Source organism: Cebus imitator, unplaced genomic scaffold (assembly GCF_001604975.1).
Source record: "Cebus imitator isolate Cc_AM_T3 unplaced genomic scaffold, Cebus_imitator-1.0 Scaffold8, whole genome shotgun sequence".
In the NCBI taxonomy this organism is placed as follows: domain Eukaryota; kingdom Metazoa; phylum Chordata; class Mammalia; order Primates; family Cebidae; genus Cebus; species Cebus imitator.
In genome coordinates, this window is record NW_016107323.1 from 1373102 (window position 1) to 1390973 (window position 17872).

At 38.6% G+C, this 17872-nt stretch overlaps 1 protein-coding gene across 4 annotated transcripts in view; it reads left to right on the forward strand.

The window, feature by feature from the left end:
• Positions 1–17872, forward strand: part of TXNRD1 (thioredoxin reductase 1) — a 115446-nt gene that overhangs the window by 80566 nt on the left and 17008 nt on the right. For all 4 annotated transcript variants that reach the window (XM_017540461.2, XM_017540468.2, XM_017540477.2 and 1 more), the window contains 9 exons: positions 883–955; positions 3283–3402; positions 7153–7295; positions 7783–7898; positions 10363–10588; positions 13652–13744; positions 14930–15006; positions 15673–15829; positions 16356–16463. In XM_017540461.2, coding sequence (XP_017395950.2) covers positions 883–955; positions 3283–3402; positions 7153–7295; positions 7783–7898; positions 10363–10588; positions 13652–13744; positions 14930–15006; positions 15673–15829; positions 16356–16463 — 1113 coding nt within the window. The remainder of the gene's footprint in view (positions 1–882; positions 956–3282; positions 3403–7152; positions 7296–7782; positions 7899–10362; positions 10589–13651; positions 13745–14929; positions 15007–15672; positions 15830–16355; positions 16464–17872) is intronic.

A 17872-nucleotide genomic window follows, 5' to 3' on the forward strand; every position in this document is an offset into this window, starting at 1 on the left:
AAAAAAAAAAAAAAAAAAAGATGTTGTGGTTATCCTTCCCTAAGGTGTAGCTTGTGCTGAATCAGTAAAGGGTAGAAGCTGCCCAAATTAGGGGAAGACCAGTGTGTAGCATTGAAGCAGGGCTTTGCTGAAAGTAATTCAGGAATAATACCTGATGTATTTTACTCCAGTGATGGTGTATTTGAAAGTCTTGTAGGTTCAGTCCTTTCACATAACCTTTGGAGGTATAGTTGCCAATGTAAAAGCTTATTCTGTTTCTCAGATAAAATATACTCTGTTAAACAAACTTCTAACTCTTGTCTTCCCTCCCTAAAAATAGATTTGGAAATATCATAGATATTGTGAACTTTTTCATGAGCTCCTTATGTGAAAATTTTAGGAAATTTTATAATACAGAAGAAAAACTTCTTCAATATTCTTCCTTAGAAACCAAATTAGATTAAACTTTAAAATGCTTTTTAAATTATCACCTAATAGGATATGGGTTGCATTAGGGCTATAGACTGTCAGTAAACCTACTTTTTTAGCTACTTGGCAACTTGCTTGGAAATGGCCATGTTCTTTTTTCAGGTTATTACTTAATCTGTTATTGTTTGAGTGGAATTTTGTTAGAGGATTCTAAGGTTTCCAGCGGATTCTAACAATTTTACTACTATAATCTGCATAATTTTAAAATCTACTCTCACAACTATCTGAATATCTCTTAATTTTTATCCTGGAGTTGAACTAATCATCATGGTATATGAAGTACCCAGGTATTGATTGCTCGTTATGCTTTAAGGTCTATAGCTTAATTTAAAAAAAAAAATGGATTTTTAATAGCCCAGTTCCAATCTGTCATGTTAACCTTTCCAACTCATTTTAATTAATTTTATTTTCCAGGAAGCAGCCCAATATGGCAAGAAGGTGATGGTCCTGGACTTTGTCACTCCCACCCCTCTTGGAACTAGATGGGGTGAGCTTTTAAAATACTCTAGAAGTGATGTTTTCGAAGCTGTTTTCCCCTGGCTCCTAAAACCTAATTGAAAAAATCAAAAACTAAGTTAAAGAAAAACCAGCCCCAAAACATATATATCTTTTATTTGAGCTAAGTTAAAATGGATCAGGTTAAATGCTAAAAATTTAGGTTATCTAGCATATATAGGGGCTTATTAACTGAAAATAGAAACTTTTCATATATGGATTTCTGTTTTAAATCTACCTCCTACGTTCAACAAGAACTGGAATCAGATACCTTACTGCATAGCCCTTGCTGCTTCTGAGTTTTTATATGTTCCTTATTCATTTATTCAACAAATATTTATTGAAGATTCATTATGAACCAAGGCAGTGACTGTAGCAGTGAACTTGGTACATTCAAAGTTCCTGCCCTTGTGGAGCTTATGTTCTAAGTGGGGAGACAAAATATATGTAAGAACTTTAGGAATTGTGGTAAGTGGCATTGAAAAAATTATATAGTGGTATAGAGAGGAAGTAGATAAAGGAAAGTTTAACTTTGAGAAGATTATCAGGGAAGGCATCTGAAGAGGTGACATTTAGAAGAGGCCAAAGAATGAGAATGAGCCAGCTGTCAAAAGGTGAGGCAGAACCTTCCAGGCAGCTTTCCTCTTTCTCTGAAGATAGCACATACAAAGGCCCTGAGGTAGGTAAGAGTCCTTCATGGTTGTGGTGTGGATATCGGGAGCTGGAAGTGGTGATGTGAGCTGAGACCAGAGAAGAAGACAGGTGTCACTATCGAGGGCTTTGTAGGCCAAGATGAGGAATTTGGACTAATCAGAGCATATAATTTAGACCAAATTGGACTAATCAAAACATATAACTGAAACTTTGAAGACTCTAAGTCAGGGGAGCCATGTGATAATACAAATTTTTTTTTTTTTTTTTGAGACGGAGTCTTGCTCTGTCGCCAGACTGGAGTACAGTGGCACAATCTCTGCTCACTGCAACCTCAGTCCTTGGGTTCAAGCGAGCCTCCTGCCTCGGCCTCCCAAGTAGCTGGGACCGCAGGCGCACGCCATGACACATAGCTAATTTTTGTATTTTTAGTAGAAACGGGGTTTCACTATGTTGGCCAGGATGGTCTCCATCTCTTGACTTTGTGAGCCACCGTGCCTGGCCATGATAATATAAATTTTGTTAAAGATACTTGACTGCTTGCATTAGAAGGAACAAAGAAGCAAGAAGTCCATATAAGGTGATGTCACAAATTCTGATTCATCCGTGCAGCAGATATTTAATGTATCAATTCTGTGTCAGACACTGTTCTTGGTGCTAGGTATTTCCCTTTTGCCCTGTGGAGCTTACACTCCAGAGTGACACTGGTAGCATTCTGCTTAGAGGACTTACTTTGAGTTGTATTCTTTCTTATTCCTGTCATTTTGGTCACCTGCCTGTGTTTTGTTCTAATGGAAATAAGCTGTCACCATATTCTTTAAGCTTAGGGATATGAAACCTTTTTTTAGGGAGCAAGGGAAGTCATGCATCCTTTAAAAAATCAAGTGAATGCTATAGGCCACCTTCTTAAAAAATGCTCATATATACCAACTTTTATATCTAGTTTAAGACCCACTACATTCTAATCATGCACAGCATAACAGCTCCTTTATCAGTTACCTCTGTGCATAGATTCAATGGCAAGTACAGCTGCTGCTTGAATTACAATGGGACTACATCGTGATAAAAATCTTTGTATGTTGAAAACCTAAGTTGAAAATGCATTTAATATACCTAACCTACCGAACATTATAGCTTAGCCTAGTCTACCTTAAACATGCTCTGAACGCTTACATTAACCTAAGGTTGGGCAAAATCATCTAACACAAAATCTATTTTATAATAAAGTGTTAAATATCTCATATAATTTATTGAATACTGTACTGAAAGTGAAACACAGTATGGTTGCATGGGTATCAACATAAAGTAGAAAAATGACAAGTCAGAGGTTGTCTGTATAGGGTTGTGTACATAGTAAAATTTCAATTTCTGGCATCTTTATCAGCAGTCATTTAACTTTGAATCTTTGAAGTATGTGGAAATTGTGGAAATCTGCCCCTCTTTTTGTTTTGTTTTAGGATGATATTGCTGTGTTTGGTATAAAAGGGTCCCTGAACTTAGGAATGTTGTGAAGATTTAGGAATAAACTTATATAAACATTATTGGCCACATTAAGCATATATAATACAATATTTCTTAGAATTGTAATAATTGTTGACTTTTTTTTTCTTTGAAGGTTTGTAAGGTTTGAAAAGCAGGCTATAAACTGATTTCTCAATGTTTTTGTAGGTCTCGGAGGAACATGTGTGAATGTGGGTTGCATACCTAAAAAACTGATGCACCAAGCTGCTTTGTTAGGACAAGCCCTACAAGACTCTCGAAACTATGGATGGAAAGTCGAGGAGACAGGTACAGGAGGGAAAAGCTACTCTTCTGTTTGTGCTTTTAAGGGGTTGAGCTGCAATCTTGCAATGCATCATCCATTTCCGTGAAGATAGCAAATAGTCTAGCTGTTTTTTGTTTTTGTTTTTTGAGACAGAGTCTTACTCTGTTACCCACGCTAGAGTTCAGTGGCAGTGACGTGATCTCCACTCACCGCAACCTCGGCCTCCTGGGTTCAAGCAGTTCTCCTGCCTCAGCCTCCCAGTAGCTTGGATTACAGGCGCCTGCCACCATGCCCAGCTAATTTTTGTATTTTTAGTAGTAACAGAGTTTCTCCCATTTTGGTTAGGCTGGTCTTAAACTCCTGACCTCGTGATCCACCCGCCTTGGCCTCCCAAAGTTCTGGGATTATAGGCGTGAGCCACTGTGCCCAGCCAGCCTAGTTGTTTTTATTGTTTACATTTTTGATAGATATAGTCACTGGAATTATCCTTTGTCAAGTATTTACATAGTTGTAATGGTAATAACAGATACTGCATTTGGACTATGGGGTTTCTATTATATAAAATTAGAATTCTTTTGAATATATTGTCATGTAGTGTTTGTGAGAAATCATGCAGTGTTTATAATTTGTAAGGAAGTACTAATTATGTTTGTTTTCTTGAAGCTTTTGCATTTTTCTCCCTCCAAAGAAGTCTGTTTCACGAGCCAGTATTTGTCGGGGGTGGTGGGTGGTTGTTGAAGAGAGGGAGTAGTTAGACTTTGTTGGATTAAAAATATTTAGAGTACCCTGGATAACCTAGAAACCCTAGATGAGTTGAAGAGATTGGGATTATTAATTTTAGAAAGCAGGTTGCATTATCTATTAGAATAATAAAGGGAGAACCGGCACAGCTTCCTGGCTAATTTATGACATATGTCACTCTGTTATGAAGAGTGAAACTCCAACCTCTATCTGATTGAGGTTTGAGACCTATGGATTATGGAGCATTTGAAAGAAAATACTCTAGCCAGTAGCCAGGGTAAACTATTTTGTGTTTTTTTCAGGGTTTTAATTGTTTATTAAATGTAAAGATAAGACATAAATACATACTTTGAAAAATTTTGCTGTCACTCAAACTAGTCATGCTTCCTTTGTTGACACTTTGACTTTCTATTTAAAATCAATAGTACCTTTTTTTTTCTTTTTGATACGGAGTCTCGCTCTGTCACCTAGGCGCGATCTCGGTTCACTGCAACCTCTTCCTCCTGGGTTCAAGTGAGTGCAATGGCGAGATCTCGGTTCACTGCAACCTCCTCCTTCTGGGTTCAAGCGATTCTCCTGCCTCAGCCTCCTGAGTAGCTGGGATTACAGCTACCTCTCTCCGTGCCTGGCTAAGTTTTGTATTTCACCATGTTGGTCAGGCTGGGTTTCACCATGTTGGTCAGGCTGGTCTCCCAACACCTGACCTCGTGATCCGCCCGCTGCAGCCTCCAACGTGCTGGGATTGCAGGTGTGAGCCATTGCGCCTGGCCTAATAGTACCCTTTTCAAGTCTGGAATCTTAGAAAATCACTAACTTTTAAAGTTTTATAATGTTGGGATCACATTATTTGTTGAGATCCTTGAGAGAGAAAGGGATATGAGAAGAAATTTTGTAAAACATTGATAATTGCTGCGGCTTAGATGATTGGCACGTGTGGGTGAGTTATATACTATTCTGTTCTACTTTTAGTAGAGAAACAGCAAGTCCTGAGCCTTTCATGGTGGTGGTGGTAAACAGAGGCCAGGCAGGCAGGTTGGTCCAGGCTTCCTGTAGAACCATAACCACAGTGGCATCTGCAGTTATTATTTTTTCTTTCAGTTGAACCAGTCTCTTAAGGTTTGCTCTAATTCTAACATATGTTCATATGAATTCAATATCCATGAACTATCTATTCTCTAGGAGGCTTTAAATCAATTTTTGTATGCTGTCATTCCCACTTCCAGAGGCTGACCAGCAAGTGTTATAAGTCTGTTTTCAACACTTTCTGTATAGCCAGGCTACTTGCCCACTGAATTGGTCTCCATATTCCTCATTTCCATGAGAGAAGATTTCAGTATATGTTGATTCGCTTCTTCCATCCAAATCACAGCTGCCCTAGGACCTGTCTTCTGCCTACCACTAGAGTATATTTACCTGTATCTTGTTTTTTTCCTAGTAATTTGTAAGATATTAATTATTGGGCCAGGTGGCTCATGCCTGTAACCCCAACAGTTTGGGAGTCCAAGGTGGAAGGACCACTTTGAGGCCAGGAGTTTGAGAGTACCTTGGGCAAGAAAGGAAGACCCTGTCTCTACAAAAAAAAAAAAAACAAAACTTAGTTGGACATGGAAGCCCTCGCCTATAGTCCCAGCTTCTCAGGTGGCTGAAGCAGGAGGATAACTTGAGTTCAGGAGTTCGAGGCTGCAGTGAGTGATGATTGATTACACCACTGCACTCCAGCCTGGGCAACAGAGCTAGACCCTATCTCTAAAGATGAGATTATTGAGGCTGGGCGCAATGGCTCAGACACCTGTAATCCCAGCACTTTGGGAGGGTGAGGTGGGCCGATCAAGAGGTCAAGAGATGGAGACCATCCTGGCCAACATGATGAAACCCTATCTCTACTAAAAATGCAAAAATTACCTGGGTGTACTGGCGTGTGCCTGTAGTCCCAACTCTTGGGAGGCTGAGGCAGGAGAATCTGTTGAACCCAGGAGGCGGAGGTTGCAGTTAGCTGAGATTGCGCCACTGCACTCCAGCCTGGCAACAGAGTAAGACTCTGTGTCCCAAAAAAAAAAAAAGTTAGCTGGGTGTGGTGGCCTGCACTTGTAGTCCCAGCTACTCAGGAGGCTGAGGCATGAGAATAGTTTGAACCCTGTGAGGGTGGAGGTTGCAGTGAGCTGATAGTGCCACTGCATTCCAGCCTGGGCAACAGAGCAAGACTCTGTCTGGGGGGAAAAAGAAGAAAGATTGTTGAATAACAAAGAACTGATTTTTATCCTTTGAAATTTAATATTGCTTTAGTGCCCTGACTTAAAAGATTAATTTCATTATGACAGAATAAAAAGAATTTTTAAAAGTTCTATGATAAGATGTGGGAGTTTGGAGGGAAATGAGATAGACTCTTAAAATTCTGTCTAGATGAACAGTGAGTGAATTTTTTTCTGTAAAAGGCCAAATGGTAAATATTTTAGGATTCTTGGGCCACTGGGTCTCTAGTAGCCAATTAACTCTGCTCATGTAGTGTGAAAGCAGCACTAGAAAATATTGAAATAAATACACATGGCTGTATTTTAATAAAGGCTGTATTTTAATAAAGCTTTATTTACAAAAAGGTGATGGGCTGGATTGGCCCATGGTGCCAATTTGCCAGTCCCTAGCATAAACACTGTTACTAGTGTAGTGACTCAGTAGTTGGCTACATCAGAAACTCTTGGATTTTCTTACAAATAGAGAATCCTAAACCTTAATATATTCCAGAAATCAGTAAAATTTGAGTTCATTTCTAGATAAAGAAGGAAAAAGTTTGTGTATTGTTACTTTAGTTTAAAATTGTCAGTTCTGTCTTATATTTATTTAATTGTATTAGTCTTATAAAAGGGAAAGAATATTTGAAGATGAAAAAGTAACATACGTGCGCAAAATGGAGGATATGCCCTTTTAGATTGCCTTTAGAGCTCTGCTACTTGTATTTCACTTGTGTGGTTATTGCGAAATGATCTTTGCCAGGAGTTGAAAAGCCAAACAAGATTTTGTCTTATTTTCTTGTACAGTTAAGCATGATTGGGACAGAATGATAGAAGCTGTACAGAATCACATTGGCTCTTTGAACTGGGGCTACCGGGTAGCTCTGCGGGAGAAGAAAGTTGTCTATGAGAATGCTTATGGGCAATTTATTGGTCCTCACAGGATTAAGGTAATTGTGTGACATCCTGACTTAGCTCTTTTTTTTTTTTTTAAGCTTTAGTTGGAAAATGTTAAAATATTATAGTAAAAGTATATATATGTGAAAGTATTATAGTAAAAGTATATGTATGTGAAAGTATTATAGTAAAAGTATATATATGTGAAAGTATTATAGTAAAAGTATATATATGTCACCTAGACTATCCAGTTTGGTGATTTTGCTGTCATATCCAATGGGGCCTTGCGTGGAGGTATGGTAAAATGTAAGCATACTGGACTGGATCACTTGGATTTGAGGCTTGGCTCTGCCTCTTAGTAGCATTGTGACTTTGACTAAGTTTGTTAAATACTCAGCCTTAATTTATCCTTTTTATTATATTATTGTTCTCATTATAAGGATGAAATGAGATAATGTAGTGAATGACCTTTGTTAATATGAAGGTTACAATTCTGAGGAACGAATACTTAATAAGGTTTTCATATTGGTTCCTTTGTAGGCAACAAATAATAAAGGCAAAGAAAAGATTTATTCAGCAGAGAGATTTCTCATTGCCACTGGTGAAAGACCACGTTACTTGGGCATCCCTGGTGACAAAGAATACTGCATCAGCAGGTAAGGAAAAAATGCAGGGAGGAAAAGAAAAACCCATTGTGGATTTTTGCTTTTGCAAGTTTCTTCAAATCCGCTTCATCAATTTCTTGGACTTCAGACAGATTTCTTTGCCACATTGTGCCCTCTCTAGGGGCCAGGGTTTGGGAGAAAGAAAAAAAGGAAAAATTATTTTAAAGGAAAGCTTTTTTTTTTTTTTTTTGAGACAGATTCTCATTCTGTTGCCAGGCACCAGGCTGGAGAGCAGTGGCGTGATCTCGGCTCACGGCAACCTCCGCCTACCGGGTTCAAGCAATGCTCCTGCCTCGGTCTCCCAAGTAGCTGGGACTATAGGCGTGTACCACCACACCCAGCTAATTTTTGTATTTTTCAGTAGAGATGAGGTTTCACCATGTTGGCCAGGATGGTCTCGATTTCTTGACCTTGTGATCCACCTGCCTCGGCCTCCCAAAGTGCTAGGATTACAGGCATAAGCCACCGCGCCCAGCCAGGAGAACATTTTAAATATTGAAAACTTGGTCATCTTGTTACACAGAGTTAGTAGCACTAACATACTAGCATATAGATTTATATCTACATTTGTATTTGAAATTTATATGTGTGTGAGTATATAAGTATATATTTAAAAAGCCAAATGAATATTCACAACATTTTGTAAAATAAGTATAATACGTATATACATTTAGATTTTGTAGAATGAGGATCATGTATTATCCTTCAACACATACAGAATGGCCGCTATAAGAATTAGAGGATGGCAGGCCATTTAGATTTATCGACCTCTAGACCCCACTGAATGCTGTTTGAATGGTTGCAGTGTCATTGTAGAAGGACCTCTTGAAACCAGTCAAGCAAGGAGAGGTTTTTCTGTGTGGTTTATTTTTGCCCATCAAATGAAAACACTGCTGACATTGTTCAGGAGCTTTCAATTATGAAGTCATTAAGACAGAGTGTTGGTAAATGTGTCCTCTTGAATGCTTTTTGCTCAGGAGTTTCTGATTGTCTTATAAGTTACTCTTCTCCTTCAGGCTGTTTTTGGTATATGATATTATCCTTTCCCACATGGTGGGAAAGGCAGGTCTCTGGGGCCTTTTTAACAAGGATATTAGCCCCATTCATGAGAGCTCTGCCCTCATGGCCTAATCACCTCCCAAAAGGTCCACCCCTCAGTATGATTGCCTTGGGGTTTAGGATTTTAATGTATGCATTTTGGGGGTACATAAGCATTCAGACAATAGCAGGCTCCCTTCCGATATTTTTTAAAAACTCGTTCTTGGCTCATGCCTATAATCTCAGCACTTTGGGAGGCCGAGGTGGTCAAATTACGAGGTCAGGAGATTGAGACCATCCTGGCCAACATGGTGAGTGAAACCCCGTCTCTACTAAAAATACAAAAATTAGCTGGGCATGGTGGCGCGTGCCTGTAGTCCCAGCTACTCAGGAGGCTGAGGCAGGAGAATTGCCTGAACCCAGGAGGTGGAGGTTGTGGTGAGCCGAGATCGAGCCATTGCACTCCAGCCTGGGTAACAAGAGTGAAACTCCATCTCAAAAAAAAAAAAAAAAAAAAAAAAAAAAAAAAAAAAAAAAAAAAGCCAGGCAAGATGGCTCACACCTGTAATGCCAGCACTCTGGGAGGCCATGGCAGGTGGATCACCTGAGGCCAGGAGTTCGAGACCAATCTGGCCAACATGGTGAAACCCCGTCTCCACTAAAAAATAACAAAATTAGCCAGGCTTGGTGGCGGGTCCCTATAATCTCAACTACTCTGGAGGCTGAGGCAGGAGAATCCTATGCTAGGTGGAGGTTGTGAGCCGAGATCATGCCACTGCACTACAGCCTGGGCAACAGGGCGAGACTTCATCTCAAAACAAACCAAACAAACAAGAAAAATAACTCATTCTCTAACAATGCTTTTATTTTTATGATCTCTGTGTCCTGTATATTCCTAGCTCAACTAGAAGACTTTTGTCAGCTTCTACTTTTTATAGTTGGCTTTTATATTTCAAGATATTGAAAGTTTTTTGGTTTCTTTTCTCCATGTTTGTTCACACTCTTGATAATAATTGGTTTCCACTAAGAAGAAGTAACACAGATTTTTCCACCTCAGAGAGAGCTGAATGGTGCATGAGGATGGAGGTTTGCGTTTGCAAATCTATGATTTATTCCAAACAGTTCAGAATCATTTAGTGTGAAGATGAGTTGTACTAACTGACTAATATCAGGAGTTACACAGTTTGCTGTGTTTAGCTATGGGTAGCTTGAATTACTCCCAACGCAACTGAGTGGCAAGAAAGGGTATCTAAGAATTATAAAAACTTTTCATGTATTATATGTGTAGCTAGTAGAATGTTTATCATCCTGAAAGTATGTTCTTAGCAAAGTAAAAATGTGTACTTGGATTTAGTAATTATTCATATATGAACATTATTTTTATTCTTTCTTCCTCTCCCCCACCCCACCCCACAAGTGATGATCTTTTCTCCTTACCTTACTGCCCGGGGAAGACCCTCATCGTTGGAGCATCCTATGTTGCTTTGGAATGTGCTGGATTTCTTGCTGGTATTGGTTTAGATGTCACTGTTATGGTTAGGTCCATTCTTCTTAGAGGATTTGACCAGGAAATGGCCAACAAAATTGGTGAACACATGGAAGAACATGGCATCAAGTTTATAAGACAGTTCGTACCAATTAAAGTAAGTGGGTTTGCCTGTAGGTTTGTTGATTCTATTCACGATAAAAGGCAAAAAGAGAGTTGAGTTGGTAGTGGAAGCACCCTTTCAGCATTATAAACCATCGGAAATGCTGATTCCCCTACTATTGTATATTGTTATACAAACCTGTACCTACCTAGCATCTAAACACCTATGTAACTTTGTTCTTACTTATAGATTAATAATCTCTTCCTTTGGTTTTCTTCTGTTCTCTTCTGTTTAATGCTTCCCTTATGCATTCCTTTGTCATCTTTGGTCTGGTAATACTTTTTTTCTTCATATGCACCAGAGATTTAAATAAGAATTCAAGAATAGGCACCCTCCACACTCGCCGGCTCCCCATAGGACATCCCCCCTTGGTATACGATACAGTCTCAACATATACACTACATACTTCTGGCATCCTTGGTAGAGATTATCTCATTTATTTATGTATGCTAACCTTTTTTGCTCTTTTACTCTTTTGAAAAGTTCTAATAACATGCCACATCACACCTGGGACTTGTTAACATTATCACAATAGTTTTGACACATAAGAGTGACAAAATTGAACACTTAGTATATGTCTCAGACTCATAGATAGTTTTCTCTAGTGCAGGGAAAATGGTGGGACTATTTTGTTAAGGAATTATAGTTGTCATTTTTTTTTTTCGTCTCTCAATGGGTTAACTTGAGTTGTGTATGTGACTATGATCTCCTAATGCTGTTAGATAAGAATATGAACTTTGAGGTCGTCACGATCTGAATTCAAATACTGTTTGGCCAGTTTCTTGCTCTATGACTTTGTAAGAGTTACTTAACTTCTCTGAACCTGTTTCTTTTGTAAAATGAGGTTGATAATAGCATCTAAGAATTCTTGTGAGGATTGAATTAGCCAACACTTATAAAGTAATTAGAAAAGTACCTGGTAGAGAGTAAGTCTGAAGTGAATCTATCTCATAATATTGTTGTGGAGAGTAAGGCACAAATTTCCTGGAAGCTGTCAGTGCTTGATTACTGTAGCTGTTTTTAATTTTTATTTTTTTTTTTGGAGATAGAGTCTCGCTCTGTTGCCTAGGCTGAAGTGTAGTAGCCCAATCTCGGCAGACTGCAATCTCTGCCTCCCAGGTTCAAGCGATTCTGGTGCCTCAGCTTCCTGAGTAGCTGGGACCACAGGTGCTCACCACCATACCTGGCTAATTTTTGTATTTTTAATAGAGAGAGGTTTCACCATGTTGGCCAGGCCGGTCTTGAACTCCTGACCTCAAGTGGTCCTCCCAGCTCAGCCTCTCAAAGTGCTGGGATTACAGGTGTGAGCCACCGCACCTGTCCTGTAGCTGTTTTTTTAGAGTAGAGGCATATGTGCTATATTTGTATTAGAGCTATGATTCGAAAACAACAGCTGTATGTATATGCTGTACTGATAGAAAGTAACATCTTCCTATATAAATTTCTTAACATTTGGGGAGTTGTGGACCCCTTTGAAAACCTGGTGGACTAATCCTAGTAAAATGGGGTTGCCAGGGTATCTGATTCCCACAGGTAGGTATTAAACTCTTGCTGTATTCTAAAGTGACCGAGTGGAAGGAACCTTCGGTGGAGAGCGGGAAGAGAGTACATTTTGGATGGAGAATGCAGTATGTGTACAAAGGTCCTGTGGGGAGAAATACTGTTGTAGATACAAAAAAGGCCTGATTGAAGTACAAAAGTGGATAAGGGTGGAGGTAGGATGAGGCCCTTATCGTTTTCAAAGAAATCTTAAGCAGTGGACCAATTAAACTCTTCTCTAAGGATTAGGACATTTTAATTAAAATTAAAGAGGAAAGACTTTTCCAGTATGTCCAAAGAAGTTTATTTAACTATATAAGAAAGAAAGGGAATTCAGGAAGGAAATCTTTATTTTTTATTGATGTCAAATAAAATAACCCTGGACAGTTTTCTAGGTGAAAGAATTTCTAAGTCATTGTACCTAGTCTGTAGGTTGTTGTTGACATCTATGTGTAGTGGGTTGGTATATTCATTTTCATCCACCATCATTCAAATATTAGGGGTCGCTCATTTCTTTCTACAGCCTTAACAACCAGAAACAACCCCTGGTTCTGATAAATGCCCTCATTTCCTTTCCCACGCCGATATTTAAGACTTAATACAGTTACCTATATTACTACTGACCTATTCTAATATCTATCCTTTGTTGTCAGTGAAAGCTGAGCATCTGTAGTCAAAAGGGAATCTCTGAATTTGGGCAATAGTTGCCCTCCATGGGATTAATCGTTCTGGGTGAATTATAGGATAGAATCCTGGGAAAAGCAGTAAGTCATTGGTTTGATTTTAGGGATGATAGTGTGCTTTCTGTACCTTTCTTTTTTCCGTATTTTTCTCTGAATTTCTTTTTAAGACGAGTCTCACCATGTTGGCCAGGATGGTGTCGATCTCCTGACCTCGTGATCCACCCGGCTTGGCCTCTCAAAGTGTTGAGATTACAGGTGTGAGCCACCGGGCCCAGCCTTTTCTCTGAATTTTATTGCTTGAGAACTCTTTAAAAGAAAGCCCCTTTAGCAGACAGCATTGAGCAGCAAAAAGAAGGAGATAATCATTATCACCCTAATAATGTTAAGTGAGGGAGATGAGACATAAAAGACCTTTTTTTTTTTTTTTTTGAGATGGAGTCTGTGTTGCCCAGGCCACAGTGCAGTGGCTCCATCTTAGCTCACTGCAACTTCCACCTCTCAGGTTCAGGCGATTCCCCTGACTCAGCCTCTCAAGTAGCTGGGACTACAGGCATGTGCCACCATATCCAGCTAATTTTTGTATTTTTTTTTAAGTAGAGACGGGGCTTCACCATCTTGGCCAGGCTGGTCTTGAACTCTTGACCTCTTGATCCACCTGCTTTGGCCTCCCAAAGTGCTAGGATTACAGGTGTGAGCTACTGTGCCCAGCCCATAAAAGACCTTTCAAGCAAGATTTTATATTTTAACTTTGAGTTAACCAGATAGAAGGGGAAGTTACCGAATCCAACTTGATAAATGTTTTTATTTCACAGTAAAATTTTGTTACTCTTAACAGGTCGAACAAATTGAAGCAGGGACACCAGGCCGACTCCGAGTAGTAGCTCAGTCTACCAATAGTGAGGAAATCATTGAAGGAGAGTATAATACGGTAAGGAATGGGCTTAGGTTAATACTTTACCAGAAAGCAAATAATGTGCTTATTGAATATTGTTTAGGAACTTAAAATGGCTCTTAGGGATTTCCAGGTGTACTGGTTCTATGCCCATTCTAAGACATCTCAATAATTTGTGATATTAAAATTTGTTTTGGTGGCCGGGCGTGGTGGCTCACTTTGGGAGGCTGAGGTGGGCAGATCACAAGGTCAGGAGTTCGAGACTAGCCTGGCCAATGTGGTGAAACCGTATCTCTACTAAAACACAAAAATTAGCTGGGCATGGTGGTAGGCGCCTGTAGTCCCAGCTTCTTGGGTGGCTGAGGCAGAAGCATTGTTTGAATCTGGGAGACAGAGGTTGCAGTGAGCTGAGATTGTGCCACTGTACTCCAGCCTGGGCAACAGAGTGAGACTCCGTGTCCGAAAAGAAAAAATTGTTTTGGTATATGGATGGCTTCAGATTTTTTCCACTATAACTTAAGGCAACAGAATTTTTTTTTTTTTTTTTTTTTTTTTTTTTTGAGACTGAGTCTTACTCTGTCACCCGGGCTAGAGCGCGGTGGCACACTCTCGGCTCACTGCAGTCTCCACCTCCCAGGTTCAAGCGATCCTCCTGCCTCAGCCTTCCAAGTAGCTTGGACTATAAACATGTGTCTCCATACCAGACTAATTTTTGTATTTTTAGTGTAGATTGGGTTTCACCATGTTGGCCACGCCAGTCTCGAACTCTTGACCTCATGACCCACCCGCCTCTGCCTCTCAAAATGCTGGGATTACAGGCATGAGCCACTGTGCCTGGCCAGGCAACAGAATTTTTAAATGGACCAGAATTCCTGTCTTGTGTTCTTCCCTTTCATCTCCCCAGGCAACCACTTAAAAAATAATTTAGTCATAGACTATGATGTTGTTGTCTTTAAACTTGGATAGGTTTATTAAGGCATTACAGATTCTCTTTTTCCTAATTAGAAGTGCAAAATAATTTCTGCTATTTCATGTTCAAAGGGTTTTTTTCCCTGAGGATTTTAATTTATTTAAACTCTTGTGTTACTTTTTTAATGAAATATTTATTTCCAGGTTTGATAAATGAAACCAGATTAACTTAGTAAGCAGAGAAAAATATGATTAAGTAATAAATGCAAAGCCTTTTTGTTGTCAGTCACTAATATATTAATAATTTTTCAGGTGTTGTTGGCAATAGGCAGAGATGCTTGCACAAGAAAAATTGGCTTAGAAACTGTAGGGGTGAAGATAAATGAAAAGTAAGAAAAAAATCTTTATTATGTAATAATGCTATTTCAGTTATTTACAGCGTTGGTCAATTATAGAATTTTAGTGTTTTTGTTTGTTTATTTTTGACACAGAGTCTTGCTCTGTTGCCCAGGCTTGAGTGCAGTGGTGCAATCTCATGTCACTGCAACCTCTGCTTTCTGGGTTCAAGTGATTCTTGTGCCTTAGCTCCCTAATAGCTGGATTACAGACACCTGCCATCATGTCTATAATCATGTTGGCCAGGCTGGTCTCCATCTCTTGGCCTCTAGCGATCCACCCACATCAGCTTCCCAAAGTGTTGGGATTACAGGCGCAGAAAACTTTTCTTCCAGTGGCATTCACATTAGTATTTCTGTTTTCTTTTTCCATTTTGGGGGATGTTATAATTTAGAATCCTCACTCTTAACCTCTGTGTTGGAGTTCTTCCATTCTAAGATTTCTTAGAGTTTTCTTAATTCTTTGATTTTCAAAAGTGGCCAGAGTTGTCATGATAAACTTTTTTGTTTCTTTGAGCTGTTTTGTTTTATTTTTAATACATTAGCACATTGTCCTCAGCTAGAGTCGTGATTTTGGGCTTCCTTGGGAAAAAGGAGGATTTTGTTCTCCTTAATTAATTATGGTAATTAATGATAATTTTTAACTGAATAAAATTTCAGGACTGGAAAAATACCTGTCACAGATGAAGAGCAGACCAACGTGCCTTACATCTATGCCATTGGCGATATATTGGAGGGTAAGGTGGAGCTTACCCCAGTTGCAATCCAGGCAGGAAGATTGCTGGCTCAGAGGCTCTATGCAGGTTCCACTGTTAAGGTGAGTGTTGTGCTTATCCTCACTAGATACTGTTGTCAATAATACTCCCAGTTCCTTATTTAAGGGGCAGTTGGGAAGTTTTGCAGATCTTGAATATTTTAGTTATTTTGGTGATAGCATCCTAGATGTCCTTTATTAGCTGTATTCCAGACAAGATAGTATTAAGGCTGCTGTACATTTGTGACTTTATATGAAAATGGACATTCTTGGATTCATATTGTGAATAAAGATCTTGATTAATCAGGTTTTGGCACTATTGTTAAATAGCATACTTCATATCCATATACTCTAAATAGTTGCATTTTATGTCTGTTTTATTATTGCCAATATAAATTAAATGTTCTAAGGTCTTTTTATGGCACTTATCTAGGCTATAAAAGGACTTGAGGATTTAGGTAATGGTGTCAGTGTGCAAAGTAACTTAAACCACTATTTCCTCTGTCAATTTTGAACTTTTTTGAAGTGTACCCTTTTTTTTAAGTTTTAACTTTGCCTATTATAACTCCTTACCTCCATTTTTAAACAGTGTGACTATGAAAATGTTCCGACCACTGTATTTACTCCTTTGGAATATGGAGCTTGTGGCCTTTCTGAGGAGAAAGCTGTGGAGAAGTTTGGGGAAGAAAATATTGAGGTAATTTCTCTTTTCTCCTATATGAAATTACTACTTTAATCCTTCAGAATTTTAAAGTATACAGAAAAGTTGAAAAATAGTACAAAGAATTTTCATATACCCATTATCCAGAGTCATATATTACTAACATTTTGCCAATTTATTTTAGACACTTTCAGTATTTTCCTTCTTTCTCTCTCTCTCTCTCTCTGTCTCTCTGTGTGTGTGTGTGTGTGTGTGTGTGTGTGTGTGTGTGTGTTTCTGCGAATAATTTGAGAGTAAGTTGAATGCTCCTTTATCCCTAAATACTTATTGTATACTTCTATGAACAAGGGGATTTTCCTATATAACCACAGTGTAGTTACTACTTTCAGGAGATTTAGTATTGAGTAATATTTTTATCTGATTTAACTCTCATTTTCTAATTTTGTCAGTCAACCGAATTGTATTTCCCTTGTAAAAATCATATTTATTGATTTCTCTTGATTAATTATAGGAAAGTGAATGCTCTGACCATTAGTACTACTTGTTTATAGCATTACCTTCTAATTTGTACTAACTTTTCTGCTTACATTTTATCATGAACGAAAATGCACATGAAATACAGTATTCATTCCTATAATAAAGATATACTCTTCTTATAATCAGAAAAAAATATTAATAATGTGTTACTAATAGGCCAAGATATAACATGCTACTACCAATGCATGTAATAAAAAGATTATTTTGTTTGTTTGTTTTGAGATAGAGTATCACTCTGTCGCTCAGGCTGGAGTGCAGTGGCGTGATCTCGGCTCACTGTAACCTCTGCCTCCAGGGTTCAAGTGATTCTTCTGCCTCAGCCTACTGAGCAGCTAGGACTACAGGCACGTGCCACCACCCCGGTTAATTTGTTGTAATTATTGTAGAGACAGGGTTTCACCGTGTTAGCCAGGATGGCCTTGATCTCCTGACCTTGTGATCCACCCACCTCGAGCTCCCAAAGTGCTGGGATTACAAGTGTGGGCCATCATGCCCAGCCTGTACTTCTTCTATTAAGCGGTGCTATACTATAATTTGTTAAGCCATTCTTTGATTAGCTTGTTTACAGTTTTTTCATTATTATAAATAGAATGACGAACATCTTCATAATTCATTGTTTCTCAGATTATTTTTTGAAGATAGATCCTCCTATGAGTGTGTGTGTATATATATACATATATAATAACATACATATATAATTAAATTTTGAAATTTTTAACATATATTTCATTTCTTGATAGACAATATTTAAGTTTTTTTAATTTGCTTTTTTGTTATAGAAGTGTAATGTGTTTGAGTTGAAGAAACTTTGAAAATTGTAAGGGAAAGAGGAAACAATTACTCATGGACTTATGTCTGTAACACAGCAATTTTTAGCAATTTGGGGTCATTCCTTTAATTTTTTTCCT